This window comes from Etheostoma cragini, chromosome 11 (assembly GCF_013103735.1).
Source record: "Etheostoma cragini isolate CJK2018 chromosome 11, CSU_Ecrag_1.0, whole genome shotgun sequence".
NCBI classification, from domain to species: domain Eukaryota; kingdom Metazoa; phylum Chordata; class Actinopteri; order Perciformes; family Percidae; genus Etheostoma; species Etheostoma cragini.
This window is the reverse complement of record NC_048417.1, coordinates 15,047,761-15,067,058: the sequence shown is the minus strand read 5'-3', so window position 1 is coordinate 15,067,058 and position 19,298 is coordinate 15,047,761. Positions and strand designations below refer to the sequence as shown.

The following is a 19,298-nucleotide window of genomic DNA, read 5'->3' as shown; positions in this document are numbered from 1 at the left end:
CTTTGAAGTCTGATCCAATTTTTGCTGCTCACCATTTGATGTTGAAAGGATGAAATGAGGAAAATGTACAGTTTTTGCCAGTAACTCTGCTGAGCATATGTAAGATTAAAAAAGCAAAATCCTTTGGAGGATGTACTTAGAAATGTTAAGCAGATTAATACTTTCCTATAGCTCTTTTATTCAAAGATAAAATTAAATATGAGAGGAAGTCTGAATGAGCTGTTTTTTACCCTCACAATTAAGTGAGTGTGGTGCTGTTTGCTAGGAGGTAGGGCTAGTAAAGGGGGATATGCAATTGCATTAGCATCTGATTAACATTGCAAAGCACATTAATGGGTTTGAGTTATATGAGTGCCAAATTGTAAATTGTAAATAAATGAATGTAGTGTCTACATGACTAAATTGAAAGAGGAAAAAACACATTACAGAGCTTGCTTTAACTTGTGTCTATTTATCCGCTGCTTTCATTGACATTGCTCTTCTGGGTGTGTTTACGCCTCCTCTTTCAAGGTTGGCCTCGACAGCCTCGACAGACAAGTGAAAGACTTCAAGAGAGACAAACCCAGAGCAGAAGACAGTGTAACGAAGCCTTGCAGGGAGACAGCTAGACTGCAAGACATGCAGTGTAAACAAGGTAAGCCCGAGCAGAGCTGGCGGGTGCAGGTAATTACACAAAGAGACAGCAAAAATCCCGCCTTAATAGTTAAAGTGCCATTTTTAATACAGGGCCCCTTTCAACCTTTCATCCCAGCCAATCCTCTGTTGCTATTCTTTGTTGACAACAAAAAAGAGCAGGGCTATGGGTGATCATTTCTGCGGTATTTTAATAACCCAGGTCAGCTCATCATAAATGTCTCATGGCATGTGGGAGGGGGGCGGCTTTCGAAGTGGCATGACCACTTCAAAGCTTTCATTCTTCCGCATGGCGAGCGCCCTTCACTAACGCTTTCATCAATGACTCTAATAGACCTGCACAGTAACGGTGACAAGAAAATACACAAACCCTGATTTGTTGAACATATATTTAGTTTGCTTTTTGCCCCAGGCGTTGAATTACATTCATTCCTGTTGCCTGGGAGGCTGAGTGGGTGGCTGTGCAGGGGGCCTCCGATTACGGCCATCACCTCGCCCACCACTGGGGTAGCCTGGGTAATGGGAGCCCGGCCCTTCATTAATGTTATTAGAGGGATATGAGTTAAGAGACGGAGGTGAAATAGCATTTAGCAGCGCGGCTGAGAGATTATGGGGATTAGACATGATAATGTAACACAGACAGGGCTCTCCAGCGGGCCTGGGATTAGTGTCAGCACGCCACAGCAGGTCTGGGTTAGATAGCGGCTAATTCGGTAATGCTGCATACAGGTGACCCCCGCTCCCAGGCATCATTGCTGCTGAAGCAGTGTCTGATGAATTTGTAATGTCAGAGTGATTATGGAGGGAAATGTTGCAGCCAATGCCAGTATGAGGGCATTTTGCTCAAAAGCATGTTTTGTCCTGTGTCACTGGAGCTTCCAGTCATTTTCTAAAAGACTTTTTAGATAACGGCTGAATTGCTTTCTTGTTTTCATTTGTAGTTTGACACCCAGCTACCTAAGACGAGGATGCAGGATGTTTCATTTGATGTTTAAAAATCCCGTTCCTTTGCACTTAGGATCCCCTCACCAGGAAATTTAGCCCAATTATCTACTTTTTACTGTATCACCTATTGCAGCAATCCCCAACATTTAGTCTACTTGAAACCCCTGTTTACGGGCTGTGGCCTCATTGGGGAAATTACTTTTGAGCTGTTAAGTTTGTTTAATTTGAAGGACTTTTCAAAGCACGATGAGATGAAAGTAAAGCAACAAATATAAACCTCATTTTGTGTATTTCTTTTGTATTGCCTTGATTAACTAGTGCACATCGTCATAAAATAATGTCAGTGTGGAATTTAAGATAATCTCAACCTATTTCCAATAGACATTTGCTAGAAATTAGGCTCTTTCTAGAAACAAGAAAGAAAAAATTAAGTTTCTGCTTTAAACTAAAGTAAAATAGATTTTAGAAAATTCTTGCCATAAACAATTGTTTCACAATTGGTAAAGTGGAAATCTTCTCAATGCACTAGCAATTAGTTTCACTTGTTTTAAAAACTTTAAGGGTGGTTATAACGATGGTCAGTTACCTTGGGGACCCATTGGGGGGTCCTGACCTACAGGTTGGGAACCACTAATTTAATGCAACCTAAAACTTTTCTAGTTTAGTCTCTCTAGTTTAGTCTCTAGTTTAGACTTTGGCACTTGAAAAACCTTTCATATCTTTCAGTTAAATTCAATTTAAATGTCCTGCCATGGGCTTATTCTGTGTGGCAACAACTCAGATTTTCAGGTATTCACCGCCGCCCTTTCTCCTGTCTCGTTTATGTTCTGAGGCCTGCTTGTGGCTCCAACTTCTTTCAGGAAACCCCATTTGAATATGTTAAAGGAGGCCACGGTGGCTCAGGCACCCAGGGCACACTTTGATCGCTGCAGATCTGAGGGCATTTTTTTTCATCCCGAGGTTGAGTGAGTTGTGGAAGCCTTGCCCTGCCAGATGTTTGGAGACCAGGCTCCTTCCTGTGTCTCATCCTGCTGTCGCCTCTTGTGATTGCATTGGTTCTCTCGGGCTGGAGCTCAACCTGGAGTGTTTCAGGACACCAGTGGAGAAAAACAGAAAATTAGCCATGGAAATCAAATTACCACACCCCTACAGACACATGCACGCTTGCACACACTCTGTTCCCATTAATGCCAAAACACCGGGGCGTGACCTGGAACCTCTCAATGTTTTTGACGGATGTTGGGTCTTTTCTAAGTGATTTAACAAAGCCAAGTGTTGCGCTCTGTCCAATTTACTTTCATGTGTGAAACAAAGCAGATTAGAGAGTGAGAAAAATAGGATATATATCTGTTTTACTGCATATGTGACATCAGGCTAGGCAACTATTCTCACTCTTAAGCAAAATACCCGCAGTGTTGCATTTTATAGTGGGAAGAGAGCATTAAAGCACTTTGTACTCCAGGCGCTCTCAGATGTCTGCAGCACCAATCTTTGATTTCCAGTGTTTTGTCAGTGAAAAAGTAACACATACGCAGTGAGGTCATGTAAGCTGCACTCTTGTCACCTGTCTCCCAAACCTAAATATTAATACATCATGTTTGGAAATGAGTCAAAGAAGCGTGTGTAAAAAAAAAGCCTTTGCTAGCAAGCAGCAGATATGATCACAGTGCTGCTTATGCTCCTCGGCGTGGTAAACAGGATGGTGCTAGGGATCAGTCAGAGCTGACTTTATGGTTTATGAAAGCTGAGCTACTTATGTTAACAGGCTTTTTGAAGATTATAGTTGTGGTAAACATACATGTCAAGAAAGAGACACCGATAAAGTGGAGCAACAAAACAGAGACCAATTACCTCTGCGCCTTGAAGATAGTTAACCTGGTGGTTTGAATGGATGAGAAAAGAGAAAAATGAAAGGGGGCTAAAGTAATTGAAGTTCATGTTGACTTACTGGTTATAGTTATGTCCCCCCAGTGCATAAAATGGTACAGTCAATAGGAATTGATTTTATGTGTATCCCTGAGTTCTCTCTGGGCTTTAATGTTTTACCCACACTGAGGTCAAACCCACACTCACCAGTACATCTCACTTTCCTCTCTTCAGCTCCCTCCCTCAGCTCTTAAACGTCTTCCCACAAGTCCTCCCACAAGGTTTGCAGCCACCAGGTGCTACTTCACAACATACCACCACCACCACCTTCAAAGCAACAGCAGCATCACCACATCAACATGCATCTGCCAGACAAATGATCCACCCTCTTCATGTTCTCTAGACAAATACGCTCCCACCCTCTCGCTGTCTCTCAGCCTTTTGATTGATCTGTCTGTCTCCACATATTGCAGCGTCTCCACCGGATGGCTTCAGTCTTAGGCAAATTACAGGCTCCGCATAGCGGCAGCAGAGATTTGGAAGGGATAGGAAAGACTCAACTTAACTGAAGGAGTTGCCTCTGTCTGACGCTACCTACGTAATCCTCTTAATGTCAGTGGGAGTAGTTAACAGGATGTACTTCCAAACTACTCATCATCACAATTCCAACAGAATAATCTCCTCAGACATAAAATCTAGGTGGAAAATGATATTCCAAGTTCTCTGTCATTTTGCACATGTGGATTGACTTATTTTATGCAGTTAAACTAAGTTTTTCCAAACACAAAACCTTATGATTTTATTTATTGTTGTTGAAAAAATACAGTTTTATATACAATAGTTACATTTTTAATCTATTAAAATTACAAAGGATCACACAAATCAGGAGAAAAAAAGCTTAATGCCACTCATTTGCATATTTCATCTATTTTTAGCCTGGTTTCCTTGTAAGTCATGTCTCCCGCCTCACTACTTACTTGAATTATGTCTGTGACAAATGTTTGACTTCCACAAAGTTCCAAGATTTTTCCTTCACACAAACATTTCTTTAGAAGTCAAAGTTCCAAAACTGCTGTCAGTGGAAATGATTGATTTCAGTGTGAAAAATTGGTTGTAAGTAACAACATCCTCTGCTTGCATTAGTGAAAACACATGCAGGAACTACTTTTTTTCAGAATTATCTGCTTGACTTGACCAGTCTGTCTAATAATTTAAAGCACATGAGTTGCCATTTTAGTATGATGTCCAAAATGTCAAGAGCAGTAATAAATCTCAGGAGCCCTAAAAAGTTCTGGAAATCATCTTTAACCCTTTTCTGTTTAGAGTCTTTTTTTGCAACTGAGAAAGTGTGTGTGTGTGTGTGTGTGTGTGTGTGTGTGTGTGTGTGTGTGTGTGTGTGTGTGTGTGTGTGTGTGTGTGTGTGTGTGTGTGTGTGTGTGTGTGTGTGTGTGTGTGTGTGTGTGTGTGTGTGTGTGTGTGGAGAAGGGTCTGGGTTGCACATGCCTCATTTAGACATCAAAGGCCCTTGCTGATGATTTTTCCTTATAATCCATGCCTTTTGGTGCCTCTGCTCCCTCCATCTGAATAAACAAAGCCCAAGTGGTTCTCTGTGGTCTGGGTGAAGTCAGGTGATTTCAGCACGTGATTTGGGAAGTAAATCAATACAGATTCTGATTTTGAAGGGATTGCAAAGTGGTATTTAGAGATGGAAAATGATTCATCTGATGCTCTTTGAAAATGAAAGAAATACCTATCTCAAAAAGAATTATAGCCCTTTTAATCTCAAGAAGAAAAAAAAAGTACAATATGTAAGTTTCTCCCTGAGAAGAGCAAACTCTGCTTGGCTTTCTTTTGATATGGAGAAATCAATATTGTATGAGCCGCGCTGTCTCTGTATACCCAGTTGACCATTATTCCTCCCCACCCCAAACAGCAGACATTACCCCCCATCATTTAGCAAACCCCTGGTGTGAGCCACTGACTGACCCCTTCCCAGCTCTGCTGCACATGTCCATGCCATGTTCACCGGCCAGAGGCCAGTTTGGCAGCCTCCTTGCCTGTAATATATCTGTGGGAGCAGCATTCCTCTGGGGCTGGCCTGGATCAAATGGCAGTGATTTCCCAAACAGAGCCACAGAGATGGGAATTCTGACCCATCCTCTGATCTGCTACACGCTCTAATCGCTGCAGGTCAAAATGGATAAATGTTGATGCTCAACCCCCATGTGTTGTGTTTTGGGCTCCAGCTCTGCAGCGGTATACCCAGCAGCTGAGCCATTTAAGGAATACATCTAATTGCGGTTTTCTCAAACAATATTGCATAAGTGATTTAAAATGCAATTATTTTGTATAAACATAACTACAGCCCTGTATTTGTTGCTCATACTAACCACATTCACAAATTCATCTTTGCAAAACTAAAAAGTAATGCAGTTGAATGGTTTTGAGCTAAATCTTAACATCAGCATGCTCACAATGACCATGTCATTGCTAAACATCATGTATCTTAGTTTGGCTTGTGGGAATGTTATCAGTTTTGCAAGCACAAGGTCATAAATCAAAGTATTAACCTAATTCAATTTTTGACCTAATGATGATGATGATGATGGAAAAAAGTCTGGCGATCAACATAGATTTCCAAAATTTCCCGGTGTCGCTGGAGGAAAAGTCAGCAGGATTCATCCTCCACGGATAATGGCTATCTGACAACCATCTAAGAGCTGTAGAGATATTTCAGTCTAGACCAAAGTGGTGGCCCGACCGACAGGCCGTACCATCCAGCAATGTCGGTAGTTGTTATCAATGATGGTGGTGTTGCTTCCTCGACTAAACCATTTTAACTAAAGTGTACAGACACCAACTTGCAGAAAGCATATTACTCTAGAAACAGCCATAATGTATCTTTTCTGTTTGGCCAACCCACAGAATTAATTTTACTTAGCTTAGTTATTTACCGGCGACAGTCGTCATCACATAGCCGCAGAAATCAGTCGCAAAGTTAAACTTTCATTTGCTACAGCTCTTAAGACACAATTACAATGTTAGGATCAAGATTGTGGCACCTGCGATTAAAAATTGCAATCTTTTCAATTACAATTTTGGATATAAGAACGGAGTCATTTAGCCCTACAACAGATTTCATCTATTAGGTACAGCAAAGGGTCTTGCTTGGACTGAAGACAGTTCAGACTCTTTAATTTTTGTGAAGTTGCTATTTTTTTTAAAGAAAAACAAGATAAATGTTTGTTGAAAACACAGGCTTTGCAGTCTGTTTTACAAAGCAATTTAATTTTGAAACTTTGTTCAAGGACAATATGATTCATTATTAGTGATTGAGTGCTTTGATGCAATTTCAGGGGAATAAAAAATTTGCTTGTCAAATCCATTTCTGCATCATTAGCAGAACAATGTCCTACATACAGATATTGTTTGACTTAAACGCAAGGTGCAAACATATTATTTGTGCTGTTTTTTTTTTTTTTGTTTCATCCCAACATGACAAGCTCTTTTAGGTCTCACAAAGCAGCAACGCTGTACAATTTATCTCAATGCAATATTTAAACCTAAATGCTTTCGATGCAGCCAAACCAAGCTACTTGTTTAGAGGAAAACACACATCTGTGTTTTTCCTCTGTACATGAGATCTATCCAAATATCCTCTAATACCCAGGGGTGACAAGGATTCACACAGTGGACGGTTAGCACCTCTGAGGCATGGATAGATAAGATTCACGGTAAAAGTTAGCTAATATCTCAGAATAGACTGGAACTTTCTGGGCATTTACAAAGTGTGACTTTAGTAAACCTGCGCTGGTTTGAATAACATCAAGAAAGCCGAGGAAATATGGGGGGGAAGCTTGCCCTTTGATGTATAGGATTGAGATGTGATGAGGTCTGTTCAAAGTGAGTACAAAGTAGTGTTAAGATGGAAAAAGCAAATGCAGCTTTAGTCAAGGTAGAGAAGCCGAGGTAGCAAGAGATGATGAAGAAATGTCCTGTCTCACCCGAAAACGTAGGCAAAGAAGATGAAACGTTATCTGACATTAAATATAGATGCTTCCTTGTAAAGGTGTCTCGGCTTTAAAACACACTTTTGTAACCTATGAGTTTGAAACCCTGGATGTGCAGTAGTAGAAGAATATTGTAAGCCTAATTGACTTATGTTTGAATGATCAGGTTATCACGTAGCTTATATTTAGTAAGTCATCATTAACTTTTCTTTGGGGAATGAATAATTAATTCTTTAGTTCACTGTTTTGAACAATTTTGTAAAACAACGTCATTCCGCCGAAGATTTGGTCATCTACCGGAAGAGAAGTAGCGCAGAGTAGAGAAGAAGTCATACAATGGGTGGGTAATGGTAACTCACTTCTTTCTCTGTGTAACAGACTAGTCACGGCTCACTTTTGTGTCTTTTGGTTCAGAAGTAGGAGGGTGAACTACATCTAGAGTCCTGTAGATCTGCAGAGTCAGCATATGATTTTTTTCAGATCCTTTGTTCAAATGTGAATGGTGGAAATGTGCTCTTAACAGGCCAGCTAATGGTTGTCACTTCACTTTAAAGGGTCAATATATCCAAATTGCCAAAAATCAAATTCTAAAAACTTTAATTGAATTGAGGTGGCAGCAAACGTCTCAGATGCAGATATTTTATGACCTCAACAATTAAACCAAACCTATCTGTGATAAGAGGCACCACAATGCCCATCTGGAAAAAAACTTTTGATTTAGGTGAACTCACTCTTCAAACGTACAAGATGTAACTTTCTGCCGTAGGGGTCTCTCAATCAAAACCATGGATGGTAATCACAAACTTTTGATAATGTTGTTAGGTTGCGTGGAATTATGAGCGTGTAAAATGATGTTGTAACCTTATAATGTTACCCACCAAGCATTAGCATTAGCTGTCTCTCAACCAGCACATTGTAATAGCTGGATCAATTGATCTTGAAATCAATCACTATCAATAAATAAGGTCTCTGCTGTATTACTGTGATGTAATTAGCATGTAATAAATGAAAAAAATTAATGTGGCAGAAAAAAACAGTATTACGGTAACTGAGTGTAACTCTTTCTGTGACATTGTATGATGTACTCTCAAACGTATCATCTGGGTGCAATGGTTTTGACGGAAGTTAGAGGAACCAGAGGGGTCCAAGGTTACTTAACAAAATGTCCCATGTCGAAAATAAAAAAAAACAGATTTTCTCTGGGTTCAAAAAATGTTGGAAACATTTGGTATAGTGTAAGTACACAATTCAACAAAATATATAACATAGGTGTAGTCATTTTTAGACAATTTAATGCAGAAATGTTACAAATAACCTTTCAAAGAATAGTCAACATTTTGGTGAAATAAGCTTATTTACTTTCTTGCTAAAAGGTGATGACAAAATTGAATTAGACAAAATTCATACGACTCTTATCCTGTACACTAAGAATGAACTAAAGCTGGCAGCAGGTTAGCTTAGCACGAAGACCGGAAACGGAAGGAAACAGCTGGCCTGGTTCTGTACAAAGACAAAAAAAACTAACACCAGCACCTTTATTTTGGATTATTTTACATGTCTGCGTTTGACCAGCACCTGGCTGCATTTTAATGCTGTGCCGTGATTTCCGTTCCAATACATTAAGTTGTGCAACTTGATATAGATATTTATTATAAAGTGTGTTTAAAATACTTTATTTACTCTCAGACTATGACTACACATCCACAAAATATTATTATAATATTACAAATACGATTATCAGCCCTTTTTAAAGTTGCTATACTTTTTCAGTGTCACCACTCTGCAGTCAGTGTTAATTTTTGCCAGCAAATGTTTGTAGCAACATTTTGCGATGTCACAGCTGCCATGTTTATGTAACGGGCACTACATTAGTTTTTACTTGTTTCTATTGAAAATGAGTGGTAAGATCTGATCTAAGCCTCAGTTTAAACACATTCCAGTCTCACCTCTGCCTCCTCCATTGTAGCTATTTAGCATATTGCAGGAGAGATATAATTAGATGTGGTTTATGTAATGTTAAACTGTTATTGAGTCAGCTCATCGATGAAATTACATAACCTTAAACCTTAACCGTCATAAATCTAAAATATGTTTTTACCGTTTTGTCACACTAGGGTGCAGATTTAAAAAGTGGAAGGCAGATTCTGTTTACTGCTCCTGTCATCACCATCAGTATCATGTCGGTGCTTGTTGTTGTTTTGCTTGGTTGGATCCCTGCCCTCATTTTTCCTCTGTTGCAGGTCCAGTTATGAAGCTGCAGCAGAGAACTCCTCGCCGGCGGGGCCAGCAGCCCAAGCTGCTCAATAGCCCCGAAGACAGCCTGTACTACAACCAGCTAAATGTGAGTTCAAAGTGCCAATAAAGGCCTTTGTCTGACTTTGGTTCCACATGATAATACAATTAAACCTACCTGTGCCAGACCCTGGAGCCCCACCCCCACGCTTCTCTGCCTCTTGTCTTGAACATGTGCTTATGCTCTTTATCTGTTGCTTTCATGTCAGGATGTCTGCCTTCACGGTGAATAATTGATGTGGTTTATCAAAGCTGAGCAAGATGCATGCTTCATCAGACTCACTTGAGCCCTTTGATCAGAAAAAATTATGCTGTGACTTCTGATATTATCAGCATCTGCTTGCATTCAACACAAAATCACTTTGAATTAAAAATTAATGACTTTCTGCTCATCTTTTGACTGTGTGCTCTTGGCCCTTTCCTCAGAGAACTCTGGATTACCAGGGGAGCAAGAGGAAGCCGAGAAAACTTGGGTAAATAACTGCTTTCCTACTTACAGCAACTCTAAACAGAACAGGCCCTTTGTGGAATAGGAGAAGCCAGAAATGGAGTTGTTTTCTTATAATGTAAATGGAGAGCCGAAAATAACAGGCTTTTTATGAGCAGTTGCTCTGCGTCATTAGAGAGGGGGTTACATATTAAGGCTTTGTCAGCATGCTAATTTTAATTGTTGAAGGTCTGACTTGGATTTGTACTTTAAATTACATTGTGGTTCAGCTCAGTATACTTAAGAAACACGTGCCTCATTGCTGCATCTGCAAATATTGTTTCTATTCTAAATGTCTAGTTTTTCACATCAAGACTGTTCCGCATCACCGTTACTTCTCAACCCTTACTTTCCTATCACAGTCAAATCAAAGTGCTGGATGGAGAAGATGAGTACTACAAATTACTGTCGACTGTGGAGTCGATCCCTGAGGAAGAGTACGCAACCGCCCCCCCCTCCCACTCTTTCTAGTGGGCTTCTCGTCAGTCAGAGCTGAGCCTTACAACCATGTCAACCGGTAAGACAGACGCATAAGACATGCAGACAGCCACTCCAAAGAACATCCTCAGTGTTGGATGTGCTGTGGTACTGTATGTGGAGCAAGTAGCAGCAGTGCAGAATAAGTGAGCTATACAGGTGTTGCCCACAACTGTTAATCCAAAGTGGTTGGAAAGTGTTTACAGGAACAAATTACTAATCATTGAAATTCTTACAACAGTTTTCAATAAGCATTGTGCTATATATTTTTTAGTTAACCATCACAGTTTCTCCATTTCAGCTCAAGTTTTTTAGCCATAACGCTTGATTATAGATGTCTGCAGATGTCTCTTATCAAACTTTTTTCTAGTCCTGTGCCTGACTCGCTGCCATTATGCTTCTCAATGTGGCAAAAATGTATAATGTTATTATGGTGAAATGATCAATCAGCTTAAAAACTGCTGTGAAATGAAACAGATGTTGCATCAATAAATAAATCGATGACAACATGTAATGTGTAATGTGAGAGGAGGTTTCATTAATGAAAAACTTTTTGCAAAGTCACAATGAAACACTTACTTTTGCACCATTTGTTTTAATTGTCAGATGATTTTAAAGTTTTAATGTCAGATTTTTAAGCTCTATGCCATGGTTGCAAGAAATGATTACTCTTATTAGGCGTGTATGTGCTAATTATTTATTGATTGGTTCTTCAATCTGAAACGTTGAAAACAATGCCTGAGAGAAAACAAATGTCTTCAAATTGTTTCTTTTGACCACGTGTTTGACCATCAGTCATACTACTACATTTATAATAACGCAAACGGAAGAAAGCAAACAAATCCTTTAATTTTAAAGCTTTCCCCAGCATAGGTTTGGTGTTTTATCTCAATAGAAGACAACAATAGCAGTTTGTTTCTTAAAAGTAAAAAGATCATTGGTTGTTTTCTGTCACTCGACAAATCTTATTGTTTCAGCATTGCTCCACATTTAGTCTGAGGAAGCCCTCATCTTCCAGGCAGCATGTTTCTTGTTAAACTCAGTGGTGTTAACTTGAATTGGTAACATCTACCTATTTTTGAGCATTATGTCTATTGTCTAAGATGGATCCAGAGACAAATCCTTCTGAAACCCCAAACTCTCCCTACGAGTTCTCCCACAGTGAGCCGCTGTAGTTAGAGGGGCTTTGTACTGTCTGAGTGCTGGAATCACCACGTATTTCCTCACAGAGGCAGAGCTAGACCTCACTTTTAATATCACCCTAAAAAAGGATTTTTTTTTTTGAGATATAAAGTGCCGGAAATACAGGGCTAGCAAGTTGATTTGTGGAGGATTTTATTATTATTATTTTTTTCAATTTACATATCATTTACTGCATCTCCCTTTGTTGACACCCGAGGGTGTGAGAGGAGATTTTGATCTTAATAGGAAGAGTAGGGTGGTATGACTGAGGATCTCATCCTCCTTACAGTCGGTGGGGAAAACATTAGAGCGCAGCCTAGATAGCGGGACGGAGATTTGGGCTACACTTAGGTTGAGGTTGCCACAAATCCTTGTGGGTAAAAAAAAGAGACCCAAAGTGTTCATCAAATCATCAGTATTATGCGGGTCAGACTCGAGTTGAGACACTGAGGTCTGATTCATGACTTCAGCATCACTGGTTAAATGTGTTATTTCTATTTTTGAAAAATGTGAAATGTAAGGCACTTCTTTACTTGACTCTTTAAGATGATACATGGTTTCAAGTCCACTGGTTTTATCATTGGCCCACACTTGTGGTTATAAACCCTGTCATTTTCTGATCATAATTATGCTATTTGTTGTGTTGAACAGCCACTATGTGTGTCGTGGTAATATGGTTAATCCAAAGCGTTGTTAAATGTTACACATAACCTGGAAGTACACAGGAATTGAAGAAGTATTCCGATACTTCACTTTAAAATAGCCATTTAACCATGTAAAACACACCCGTACGAGTCATAACAAGTACAGGACTAATAACAGAAAAAGTTTTGAAAAAAATATACTGGCAGTTTATTTTATAGCAATGCATTGTATTTTGTAAGTTCATCATATGCAAAGAAACTAGTCTTGTTTGTAAAAGTACACTAGTTATCTGTGAATTGTTGTGAATCAGAAGTATTATTTAATTTTAATTTAAACTTTTTAGTTATCCCCAGTGGGGAATTACAATTTAAACTCTGTTAGAAATCACTACACAAAGGCCTGAAATACACACAAACAGGCTCAGGTGAAATTGGAGAGATGTCAAAGGGAGTATGCTGCCTTGAGCGGTTAGGTATGGTGCCATGCTCAAGAGCACCTTTGCAGTGCCCAGGAGGTGAACTAGCACCTCTCCACATACCACTCTTTACGTTTGTCCGTACAGGGACATGAATACGGCCACCCTCCGGTTCCTAACCCAACTCCCTATGGATAGTAATGTATATTTGTAAATTTACATTTTTAAATGTACTTCGTTACATTCCACCACTGCATTGACAAGACCCCAGAGATGTAACACAAAAGCACTCCTTATTTATTGAATTTTGAATACAATATTTGTATAATATAATATAAAAATTGTTGTTACGTTCCTCTTGGGGTTGTTGGAAATTTGGTTCCAGTTATCTGTGGACAACATTTTCTCAAATCAAGACAAAGTAGATGTCCTGCTCACATAATTAGGTTGCATGGATAAAAAAATCCCAGTCATACATTTAATATTATAATATATAACTATACTACTACTAAAACCCAACTTGGATAAGAAAATCCAAAGAGTAGACCTCTATCAGTGTTATAATGTGGTGTCATAGTTAGTTCAGAAGCATTTCACCTCCGGTCGTAGCCACAGATTCTGCAATAATTAAAATCCTTGTTGTGCATTACTCCCTTGCTGGGATAGTTGGTTCCTCTGAAGAGCAGTCTAAAATAGGTCACCCCAGCACCCTGTAGTGCATCTTAAAAGTACACTGAATCAATTAAGTGTGATCATGCTCCCTTGATTATTTTGGCCCTGTTTTACCACAGAGAGGAATTTCAAATAGGCTCACTAGCTTGAATAACAAGGTTGGACTGTGGTGACAAATGGTTCCAGAGTGGGTGTTTCTTCCCCTGTTTTTCCCTGCCAAATTAACTCCCTGGCTGATTGCCTGCTTTAGCATATGAGCGGAGGTGTGTATGTAATTACCTTGGTTAGCTGATTATGTGTTGCAAAATGCAAATGTTATGAAATACTGTTGTCACATTCGTGACAGATGCTCTGACCTAATGAACTAAAGCTTCTGTTTGCTTGGACTCCTGGTTGTCTCATGGTTCTGTAGACAGGACGGTGAGGGACAGACACAGTGTCAAGCCAGTTTCAGAGGCCTGACACCTGTGTTTTCTTTAATACGTCTGCGTAAATCCTTCTCCCTCTTGTTTTTCCTCATTAAATCTGACAACATCTGGTGTGGGAGAGAGGACTCCTTTAATGTGGCTAACTTTACTGCTGGTGTTATTCTTGCCATTTTAGCTATTTGCTTCATGCGCCGCACTTTCATTAAAGCTACATCCAAGGTAGCCCCAAACACTGTTATCCAAAGTTTTAAACCACCTTTATGAAAATCGCTCGAGCTGCAGCCTTAATAAATGATGAAAAGCTTTTATTTTCTAAAGAAGCATACTTACCTTTTCACCTAATTGTGATGTCTCACTTCAAAGAGAGAACATGATTAGGCCAACATTGTCCTGTTTCTATATCCTTTGAGTTCAAAGGGAGAGTTTGAATACCAGTATTTCATGTGCAGCCTTTTCAAATACTGTTTTAATGCAGTTACGTGCTTTTGATATCCCAATGTCAGATTTCCACCACAGTAGAATATATCACAGTGCATCATGATTGCATACCACAGCTTTAAAGTAAAGAATTAATGGCAAGTATTGTTTTTGTTAAAAAAATTGTTCCTACCAACGTCGAGGCCAGGGGACGAACAGATACCAGGCTACAAACTTAGCGTTGTGATGATCTTTGCTGGCAAATGATTGGTGCCAAAGAAAGAGAGTTTCAACCAGATGTCAGATGTGTGTGAGCAAAAGAACATTCACCAAAGACGGCATTAATAAAGAAAACTGGTTAAGCCGGGTAGAGACAAGGAGAGTGAGGAAGAAGGAGATAAAAGAGTCTGTTGAGTACATACATCAAAGGTCTCTTAATGACAAGGGATGCCATTAAGGTTACGGTGGCTTTTGTTTCAGCTTCCTCACACCTGCTGTTTGTTGAGGTCACTCTATGCACTGTTTTGTTGTTAACATTTGCATGAATATAAAATGCATGCAGAAGGAGATAGGAGTTTGTTCCTGGCTGCAAGTCTTGGTGGAGACCAAATGTTTTGGTCAGAAAAACATCTTTCTTTTCATTTGTGTAAAAGCTTGTTTAAAGGTTGACATAGAACAGTAAAAACAGTATGGAAAAGCTGTTATCCTGTATGCCATGGAATTCATTGACTTAAAAGTTTTCTTGGTTCCCCCGGTGCTGGAATTGGATTTGACAAATCAGAGCGTGAAATTGTGATTAGCCTCTCTGTTTGTAGATGGAGTGGGGCAATAGCAGACTTGGCATGGCCAAAGGTGTAACCTGTTTTGTTTTGCCCGGTGGTGCTTTCCCAGATGGTAGGACCAGCTGCCATTGAATAAACGCTGGACGGGTAACAGTGTGAGAATTACCACAGCCCTGTTTCACTTTGGGATGCATTGCGGAAAGCTTGTCTTTTTGCCACTGCCAGGAGGATCGGGGACGTGTCACCCAGTGTGCAATCTTTGTATTGAGGTCACAATGAACTAATGCCCAGTATTACTGTAAAAAAATTTAATAGATTTCTCTTATTTGGGTAGCTGTCCATGGAGACCCCCCCCCCCATTGTCATTTTACAGTTTTTATGTTACAGGCCCCTTAAGATCACCTGCTTACATATCTCTTGCATGCTCTTTCCTTCTTATTTTTAACCATTTGTAATGATATTTTAAAGCTAAATAAGTTGGTTGACATGGTTGAGACAGACCTCTTATAGACGCATATGTTTATATATATATGTGTGTGTGTGTGTGTGTGTGTGTGTGTATGTCAATGTCTTCTTGTATTTAACATATTGTATGATAGTGTTAAGATAAAGGTTACATTTCTCCATACAGTTTATTTTGCTCTCGTGTTTTTATTGCTTCTCTAAAACAGTAACATTTTTAATTAAATATTTACTAAAAGGAGCACATTTAATGGAATTGTGTTGTAATGTTAGAAGAAAGTTTAAAACCTTAAACAAATTGAGGTTAAAAGTTTCACAAATTACATTTTGCAAACAATTGCCATTCTTATTGTGTTATGGAGCAGCAACCCCCTGGAAACTAGTCACTAAGTGAAAGAATAATAAAAAAAAAGGAAGTATAAATAAAAATAACCACCTGTTCTTAAAAGCTAAAAACATCTGAATATCCGAGGATCACAGTGTATATATATGCTGATTAGAGATCTTTTATTGTATATTTCCTGGGAGAGAACTGCAGGCTGTAACCTTGTACATTATCAACAGAAGGGGAGAGTTTCCCTCTTTAGGGCTGGATTAACGCATCCAGGGTGGGCTGAGAGAAGGTAAAATGACCTGTCCCGCCTTACGTGACCCCAGGCCAATCCTGCACATTGCCAAGGCTTTGCTCTTTGCTCTTGAATATGCAGAGATCCCCAGCTTCATATGCTCGGAAGAGAGGGAGAGAGAGAAAAAGAGTTGTATCGCATTGCAGAGAAAATTAGTGAGACCAAAGTTGGAGTTTCTGTGTGTTGGGGGCTGCGAACAATGGCAGCTTTCTCTCAGACAGCAACTTCAAAGGTCTGCTGAGTGACTGCTCTGAGTTATACATTGTTGTAGATCACTGAGGAAATTCACAGATGTTTTCTCATACGAGACACCATTATAGCTGCTCAAGTACCCAGTAGCCTTGAGCATTTCTCCCTTTCCCCCCTCTCTCTCTTCCACACACTAGAATTCACTCTTACTCTCACACATGCACCCTTACCACCTTCCCTACCACTCCCGTCCTCTCTGATGTCTCTTGTATGAGACAGATGTGGAACCTGTTTTTTTCCTCAGCTGTCCAGAGAATATGAAGGGTTTGTGTTGTGGCATTGCCCCCTGACTCTGTCAAATCCACAGTTTTCACTGTCAGTTGCTTAAAATGGGACAATAACACGCAGCTCCACTTTCAAATCCCTTTGGGGTCAATACAATAAGTAGTATATCATTGAAATGAACTGAAATGACTTGAAAATTGCAATATTATTTATAATTTTGAGTGTGCTTTATAATGAGAATTGACAATGTAGTTTTTTCCCTTTCTCTTCTGCAGATTGCCTTCTTCAACTTTGAACTGGACCTTAACCAAAACGAACTCAGCAACACCCTTTATATCTGTTGTAAATGTATATTTATTTATAGTAAACCCACATTTTATATGAATCAAATAAATATGTTTAAACTACCCACTAGACTATTGGAGTATTTTTTCTTCTTCACCTGTTGAACTTGAAATGTCTCATATCGTTTTAACTGCAGGGAAATAAGATTTCTGAGGATTATGAGTCAAAAGTGCAAAAAAAACAGAAACTGACTTATGGTTTTGTCTAACTTTCATATTTGTAAAAAAATACCTGCTTGATGTTTCTGCCCTTTAGATACAACAACTGCGTGTGATTTGTTTCCTATTACAACTGAATTAGTCCCTAAATGCAGCTTCATGCACATCTTAACAGTATTTCCCTTGATCAACTCTCTGCTTTATGCTTTTAAGTGCCGTGTAAAACAGATAAATGGTACAGATTGATTCCATGTTCAAACGAATGTACAGGCAGAAAACTATGGCAGCGGGGGTTCCTCTAAGTTAATTTTACCATCAAATGCAGCAGGAAACTTTTCTTTTAGACAAACCACTGCTGAGGTGACCCTGTAAAACTTGAGGCATTGCCACAAGACGGATGAAGGTTGGGAGCAACTGAATTACCTCGGGGACTGGACATTGTATCCAGCACACAGTAATGAATTTCTTACAAACTATATCAAAGTCCTGCTCAGCCGAATACGTCTCTCAGCTGGAGTCCCATGAGGTGCATTAAAATGTAAGAACTTGCATTTAGGGCTGAACCAAGTATCTCAAAGGAAGATATCAATAATTTGGTAATGCTGATGGTTCACAGAATTCATGCAGTTGTCACATATGTCTGAATTTGCGTTTGCATAGCATGACAGCTCACATGTAAAGTTGATTTAAGTGAAAATCCACCCTAAATCAGAATTAATATTACCTACTTTAAGTTCCTCAAATCAGTGCTGCTGTTCAGGATCATGGAAAAATCTTAGTTCTGTTTTAGGGGGGATTTCCCCTTTACTTGAACAGTTTTCTGGTTTGACATAAGTGAGCAGATTACAACATTTTACATTCATCTGACATTTAAACCTGCATGCAGAAACAAACTGTCCAAATAAAAACTTTTGATGTCGAGGAATGGCATACAAATGTTCTGATATTTGCTGGTCAGTAATTCAGAAAATAACAGCTGGTTAACTAAGTACACAGCTTTCAGCCATTTTATAATCCTCTTTTTTTGCCTATTTTGATCAATCATTTACTAGTGCTTTATGTATCAGTTATAAGCCATCAATAACAACTTGGGGGTTGCCTATGTAGATGGATCGGTGTAAAAAACCTTTATTAATGAATTATTAAAATACTGCAGACTGCTGAAAAGAAAGTGAGAAACTGCTGTAGTCTTTATATTATTAGAAATAGAAAGGATGAACACCACTCAAAGGATTTTTTTTTTACAACCTGACAACCCAAAACATGTTCTTACTAATCTATAAACCATTTGGCCATTTTTTAATACAGTGTTTTAACGTTTTCAGCCTCTTTGTATCACAAAACCTTTCATACCAAAATGCACAAAGTGAATTCCTCCAATACCGAACAATTCACAAGTATTAACTAATAGCTTTTTAATGGTTAAAAAAAAAAATGTACGAATGTTTCATAGATCATTCAGAATCCCTTAATGTGAGCAAGTGTCTGGTGGCCAATTGTACACAAATCCCTTTGGTGGTTGTTTATCCTTTCTGTCTGGTAATAATTTAGTTATGAATATTGGTATAACATGTTGATATGTTCATAGGTTTCTCATCTTCTTCTCACTGTTTTTCCGCTGGAGGAGGATTTATAAAAGCAATGGTATAAACTACTAGTAAAGCAATTAGTTATAAACTCTGTATAAAGGTTTCTTTTTCAAAAAGTGATACAGATATGTCTTGATCATTAAAAGACTTCTATCCACTCATTAGAAAGTCACAACCCTTTATAATATATTTTAATATGACCTCTGTATAACTTTGGTGACTTATAAAAGTACTTACACTCTTGTAAACTGATTTAATACGATGTGGCTCAGGATTCAAAATAGTGGTCCTGCTTTTTTCTGCATATTTCTATATGCTCTACACAATACACTTCATCATCCATAACTTGATGTAAACAAGGTTAATCTCTACTAGTTTTTTTTATCAGTCAAC

General features: G+C 38.9%; 1 protein-coding gene across 9 annotated transcripts in view; it reads left to right on the top strand.

Moving 5' to 3' along the window:
* The window catches only part of myo3b (myosin IIIB), a 61,587-nt gene extending 44,387 nt beyond the window's left edge, over positions 1 to 17,200 (top strand). For all 9 annotated transcript variants that reach the window (XM_034885018.1, XM_034885013.1, XM_034885010.1 and 6 more), the window contains 5 exons: positions 511 to 634; positions 9,695 to 9,795; positions 10,173 to 10,219; positions 10,596 to 10,750; positions 17,089 to 17,200. In XM_034885018.1, coding sequence (XP_034740909.1) covers positions 511 to 634; positions 9,695 to 9,795; positions 10,173 to 10,219; positions 10,596 to 10,704 — 381 coding nt within the window. In that variant the 3' untranslated portion in view covers positions 10,705 to 10,750; positions 17,089 to 17,200. The remainder of the gene's footprint in view (positions 1 to 510; positions 635 to 9,694; positions 9,796 to 10,172; positions 10,220 to 10,595; positions 10,751 to 17,088) is intronic.
* The last annotated feature ends 2,098 nt before the right edge of the window (positions 17,201 to 19,298 follow it).